This window comes from Diospyros lotus, chromosome 4 (genome assembly GCF_014633365.1).
Source record: "Diospyros lotus cultivar Yz01 chromosome 4, ASM1463336v1, whole genome shotgun sequence".
Classification (NCBI taxonomy): domain Eukaryota; kingdom Viridiplantae; phylum Streptophyta; class Magnoliopsida; order Ericales; family Ebenaceae; genus Diospyros; species Diospyros lotus.
The window spans coordinates 44,556,067-44,562,691 of NC_068341.1; the positions used below are offsets into that span (position 1 = coordinate 44,556,067).

A 6,625-nucleotide genomic window follows, 5' to 3' on the forward strand; every position below is an offset into this window, starting at 1 on the left:
GGGGGTTTGGAATCACAAGAGGTAATCAAGTTGGGGGGGGGGGGTGTGTTTGGAAGATTAAACTTGATACATTAAACATTTATTTTGAGATCATGTACCCACATAATTCATTGCATTTTATCATTCGTAATATGTAGGTGATGTTATTAATTAGTTTATTAAATTATTTTGGATTTATACAATGTATTGGAGATCAGTCTCTGGTTGGACGTTTCATGCATGCTTGACGTACGTTTTTATAATTTCTTAGTAATGTTATTTGTATATAGTGTTTTGACACTTATAAAATTATAAATATTTATTCAAGAAATTATCAATACTTCTTTGTAAATTATCAACTATACTTTGTAAAAATTATAAACACTTTAGAAATTATAAACAATTTTGTTATGTGTAAAAAGTGTTACAAATAGTTTTTTTAAAATAAAAAGTGTTTATAATTCTGAAAATTTAAAAATAATTATAATTTTAAAAAAGTAGATGATAATTTCATGAAAAAATATTTATAATTTTATGAATATCAATGTATTTCCAATAATTTGTAAAGATTCACACCACCAAATGGGCCAATAGGAGATCTGGCCCATAAAGTCATAATTATCCACTAGGATCTGGCCCATATATTTGGCCCATAAAGTCATAATTTATTTAATATTTTAAAAATAAATATTTTTTTTTATTTACAAGAAAGAATAATAATATAATAACATGAAAATAGATAAAAACACATTTTATACGGTAGTTATAACATTAACTTTAATCATTCTTGTAAGTCATTAATTTTATAGAATTTACATTACTTTTGGTCTCTTATTCTTTTCAATGAAAAATAGGAGAAAAAATATTTTATTTTTCATTAATTTCATTTTACTCCATTCCATTACTAACATTTTCTACAAACAAAGTCTACTCGAAAAGAAAAGATAAGAGACGACGAAATTTTTTTTCTTCGAATGAAGAAAAATAAAACAATTACAAATTAAAATATCTATATAAGACTCTATATATCCTCTATGTATATGATCATAAATCTAAAATATGTTAAAAAAAAACAATATTTGAATCCCATGATCAAGGATGTCAAGTTGTGATCATATATATATATATAGGTGACGTAGATATAGATATAGATCATGAAGGGGAGGTATAGGAATGGGAAGAGGAGGAAGAAGAAGGTTGGAGAGTGGAGGGGGGGTATCCAAGGGAGAAGGGGACGCTAGTGTTATTGTAGTAGACCGTGGATGGGCTCTCATGGTTGTGCATTCCCTCATATGTTGTTATCACATAGCTTGGGTCCTCCCTGTCCCTTTCCACCCTCTTCTTAACATTGCACCCTCCTGCTGAGCATTTGTAGTAGTTCCTGCAAATCCATGCACAGGTACACATTATTAATTATTAGCTTATCCATGCTAGCTAGCTGAAACATGTAATTAATTAGAAAAAGCTCAATGGTTAATTAACTTGAGGGGAAGTTAATTAGCTTGCATCATATATACATAATTGTTAATAACAATAATTAATCAGAGATGCAATATATATATATATATATGATACAACATCATAATTTTAAGAAAAAATATAAAGATGCCTTCCTCAAAAAAATCTTTAAAGACGACACGTAGTCAGAAATAATGTCTCAGAATTAAGTTAAAACTAAAGAACATTTTAAATTTTACGTATAACCTCGAAATGTAACTTGGGGGCATACCTGACCCGAAGAATTAGATTCAAGTCTAAATGTGGACTACCCCCAACCCATATCACCTCTCGCTAAGATCAACCTTTAAGTTTAAATTCAATCGTCCATGATCACATGGCATAATCATAATCATCCATCATGCTTGAATTTGATTGTCCACATAATTAACATGATTATGATTTTCTATCAACTGTATAATATGTCTGTATAAGATCATGAATTTAAAGAGTCATGTAATGAATTAATTATACCATCTTGCATCAATCTACCCCAAATCTTGTTACTAACTTAACAGTTAAAAGAGAAATAAATCTCAGTTCTTATTTTATAAGTCAAGCAACTTCTCGATAAACTAAGAATCAAGTAAAAACTAGCTGAGAACAAAACTTTCAAAAGAATCTAGAAGTGAGCGACTCCAACATTGACCATACAGTTAGGTGGACCCCTAACATTGATGAGTGATTAAAAAGGGTAGCTTGAAAGCCTTGTCCTTGTGGTCCTATATATATGAGCAAAGTTTTTATTGCATAATTTGGACTCCTTTATAAGAAGGATCGAATAGACAAGTATACGTTGTTTAATTAGTGTTCGTTAAGGAGATAAGGCTAATTATGAACCTTAAAACATTCCATTAATCATTAATTACATCGATCTCCCATTCCTTTGTGATGATGCCTCCTCTCTTTTCTTCCCTCTAATTAACATGCCCCAGTTTCTATCCAGAGCTTATTAATTATCAAATACACGTGTTTGTTTGATCATCCTTTCTGTATTTTTTTTGCTCTAATTAATATACCTTTCTACTAATTACACTCTTTAATTAAGTCTAGAATTCGAAGAGGGAGACAAAAACTACTCCTTTCTGATTAATAGGAGTTTGTGACTGAATTATAGATGGGATGGTTATAATAGTTAAGTATCAAATATACTTAATTATATTAGACAACAATATATCAAAAGCATTAATTATCACAACAATCATCTTAATAATTCATCCTATATTTGATCGCCTAGGATCAATCTAACTGTATATTTGGTGGCTGCACAGTCTATTAGTGAATTTATACAAGCACAACCCTTCTACTTTGAAAAGAGTGTATATATATACGTGTGTGTGCGCGCGCGCGCGCGCTTAATTATGAGCTTCTAATTTGACTCAAATGATTATAATTAGCAAAAGGGTTTCTTCTGAACCATTAATTCTTAATGATACATACATAAGAACTCAAGCTAATTAATTATATAGTTCTCATCAGGTGGGTCTTATATTGATCGATTAATCCACATATATAGTATATATATGATATATTGAACAATCTGTAGTGGGTATATCCCGTCAACTGTACATAGACAGATCAAAGCCCATCCAAACCTCAGAAAGCATCAAACTTGGCTTGTTTTGTCCACTCTCAAGTACTTCTCTCTCTCTATATATATATATATTCATGTACGGAGAGAGGGGACCACTATATAGCTAATTAGATGGATGAATTAATCCCATCTACTGTTATTTAATTAGGTAATTGATCATAAAGGGAAGTAAGAGTGAGTACGATCATCTACTGTTACGGAATATTAATTTAAGATGAGGTTAATTAATCACCTGGGGTTAGGGCTGTTCTTGACCATCTTCTTGCCGTACTTCCTCCATTTGAATCCGTCGTCCATGATCTCCAGCTCCGATTTCGTCTTGAAGGCAACCCTCATCGTCGACGACGGTGGCGACGACGACCCAGCTCCATGATCGGCTGCCGCCTTGCTTTTCTTCTCCCCATGTTCACTTCTCCATCTGCAGGCAAGCCAATTAAACACACCGATTGTACGTTATAATTAAATTTATACCCACTTAATTGGTAAATTTTACACATATATATGTACATCATGATGACTTACATGTTAGTAACACTTGAAGTGGAGTCGCCTGAGCCGGAGGCCATGACACTGGCATTGGGGGAGAAAGCCATCTCTTGCGGCGAGAGGTCTTCCTCTTCTTCTTCTTGGAGGAGGAGGTAGTCGGAGACCTGGAAGTCGAGATCGGGGCCGAGGAGATCAGCGTAGGGATTAGGGTTATGGTTAGCGTTTAGGCGGCAGCCATGGCTATCCATTGTTAGTGATGACCTGAGGCTGAGGGCTGTGGGGAGAGGATTGACAACCTAGGGCTTTTCAAGCGGCCATTAAATATATGCTTCTAGTGAGCTACTACTAGTCGTTCTTCTGCCGCCAGCTCCATGCTCCTTCCTGGAAGCCTTCCAGCGGAGGAGGCATACTATGAAGATGCCTCTCTCTCTCTCTCTCTCTCTCTCTCTCTTCCTGCCACGTGTCGCCTTGTTGACGAATGTAATTGTGTCATGCCCGTGACGTGTGCTGTCCGTCACCCCACTTTGGCGTTGGTGGCTTTTACATTCGCTCACCAATCAGATGATTTATGTCCACTCGATTCTGTGGTTCTAATTCATTAATTGGCAACCCCCCCCCCCCCCCCCCATCTCCTTTGTCTTCCTTGATTAATGCAACATTTAAAAGCTTAATTAATATATTAATTTTTTTAATTACTTATTAAAATATATATATCCACATCGATAATACTAAATATTATCCTAAATGCACTTTTTCTCAATTTTTAAATAAATTTATTAATTAATAATTAAAATATTTTAAAATACGAGACAATTTTCATTTTCTTCCTAAATTAATGCAATATTAAAAGACTTGATATATTAATTTTTAATTACTTATTAAAAAACATATATTGACATGGGTAATAAAAAATATTATCCCTAAATGCATTTTTCTACAATCTTTAAATTATTTTATTGATTAATGATTAAAATCTTTTAAAATATAGTGTACCTATGTATCATCGGCTTGTAGAATTGCTTAGAGACTACAAACAAAATACACTTATAGATCAAAATTTATCAATTACCCTTGGGGGTGTTTGGTGTGGGAAAAATTTTTAAATTTCTGAGATTCATGATTTTTGGAAATGCTGTTGGAAATCTTTAATTCCCAAGATATATGCAATTCTATATTTGGTTATATTTAAATATTCTCAAAAATATTGAGTATTCTTTTATGAGAATTTCACATTACTATATTTGATTTAAATATAACATTCTTGGGAATTCATATTCTTTTTTCAAAATTACCCTTATTTAATTTTTTATATAAAAATGATAATTTTTTTCTACTATATAAAATATTGAGACCCACAATATCTTTAGAAAGTCAAAAAAATATTATTTTTTTATACATTATGTATATATATATGCATGTGTATATATAATATATATACATAATATATATGTTTGTATGAATATGTATTTTAATATATATAATATTTTATAATAAATAATATAAATATATTATAATATATTTTTTATATTTAATATATAATATATAAATATATTACATATATATAATATATATAATATTTTTGTATGGGGTTATAAAAGAGTGAATGGTGCTTTAGTCTTTTTATTTATTAAAAACATTTCCAAATTCATGGGAAACTTAGATTCCTAACCCCCATGAAAATTTTTTTGTGGGAAAGTTATATATTTAAAAATCATTCTCGAGAATCCTATTTCTCAGAATTATTTTTATAAAAAAATTGTATCAAATATAGGAATACAGATTCCCAACCTAATATTTTCAAAAATCTTAAAATTTCTCTGATACCAAATGCCCCCTTAAAGCAACGATTCACATTACCCTATCTTTTAGCATCTCTAGGCATATTATCTTCATTAGTCTTGTTTGTTTTTTTAGCTTAATGCCCTCGTAATCTCTTTATCTTGATATTGAATATGCAAAAGATTTTACTAAGACAATGACAAGTAAAGCATTTGTAAGGCTTGTTTTGAAGATAAATGAAGGGTCAAATTAAGTAAAAATGTTATTTGGATATTTATTTATAATTTTTTTAGTGATACTCATACTTTAATATATTATATACTTATATTGATATTATATACAAATATTATTCAAAATGTGACAACTAAGTATTCAAATAATATAATTAAGAGTAAAAAAGAGGAATCTCATTTATGGGAAGGAACCTTGGTCTATAAGAAATCAACAGAGCAAAGATGAAGTGTCCAATGTGACAAGTGCTGTAGCAAAAGAATATTTAAATTATTCAAAAACAAAGAGAAAAGAGGACAATAAAGCTTCCAAGATAAGAACCAAGTAGGATCTATTTAGTTTTTAGGTTTGAAGATGGTAATTAATTTTTTAATTTTTTTAGAAATTATGATTATGATAGTGTCATATTAGTGTACCCTTGTCGGAGTTTGGGCCATGTCTTAGTCTCAGTGTGGCATATTTTAGGAAGAGAATAATTTTTTTTATAAAAAAATAAAAAATTAGGTTTAGGCTTCCTGCAAGAATGAATTAGAAGATTCAAATTTAAAGATAGCGATATTTACTAGCAACAAAATAATGGAGGCATTCAATCAATATAGATTGATTCAAATCTAATATAGCACCTATGAGTATATAAGAAATGTTTTGAATCGATTCAATCACAATTTCGAATATGAAATTTAAAGGGATCAAATAGGAAAAGATACTCTAAATCATAAAACTATAATCAAATCTACAATATCAACCAACATTTATCAAAAAAGAGTTAGAAGAAATGGTTTGATCCTAATTTTATTTTTATTTCTTAAACCAAAAGATCCATGAATCGGGATCTTGATACATATAGATGCAAAAGGTTCAATGGGAGCAAGAATTTTTAGGAGCATTTTATTTTTGAGTAGAAGAGTCATTTTCAAGCAGTGTTCAATCGAGTAGATCAATAAATTATTACAAACTTCACTCTAGTTTCCTATTAGTTTTAAGTGGTATGTGGAATATTTTAAAAAGAGAAATCTTGAACCTAAATCTCTAAAGAGATTAAAGAAAAGTTGTACTTAT

At 30.4% G+C, this 6,625-nt stretch overlaps 1 protein-coding gene across 1 annotated transcript; it reads right to left on the reverse strand.

Annotated features, from left to right (window-relative positions):
- Positions 1-924: 924 nt before the first annotated feature.
- On the reverse strand, positions 925-3,932 carry LOC127798791 (probable WRKY transcription factor 51). The gene is made up of 3 exons (XM_052332394.1): positions 3,593-3,932; positions 3,303-3,488; positions 925-1,360 (listed from the first exon to the last, which is right to left on the reverse strand). The coding sequence occupies exons 1-3, from the start codon at positions 3,802-3,804 to the stop codon at positions 1,132-1,134; spliced, it is 627 nt and encodes a 208-aa protein (XP_052188354.1). The 5' UTR covers positions 3,805-3,932; the 3' UTR covers positions 925-1,131.
- Positions 3,933-6,625: the final 2,693 nt, after the last annotated feature.

Coding starts and splice junctions, on each gene's coding strand:
- LOC127798791 (XM_052332394.1), bottom strand. CDS start 3,804: ATGGATAGCCATGGCTGCCGCCTAAACGCTAACCATAACCCTAATCCC. Junction 3,489..3,592: donor ACTTCAAGTGTTACTAACAT/GTAAGTCATCAT, acceptor GCTTGCCTGCAG/ATGGAGAAGTGAACATGGGG. Junction 1,361..3,302: donor AAGAACAGCCCTAACCCCAG/GTGATTAATTAA, acceptor ATGGATTTGCAG/GAACTACTACAAATGCTCAG.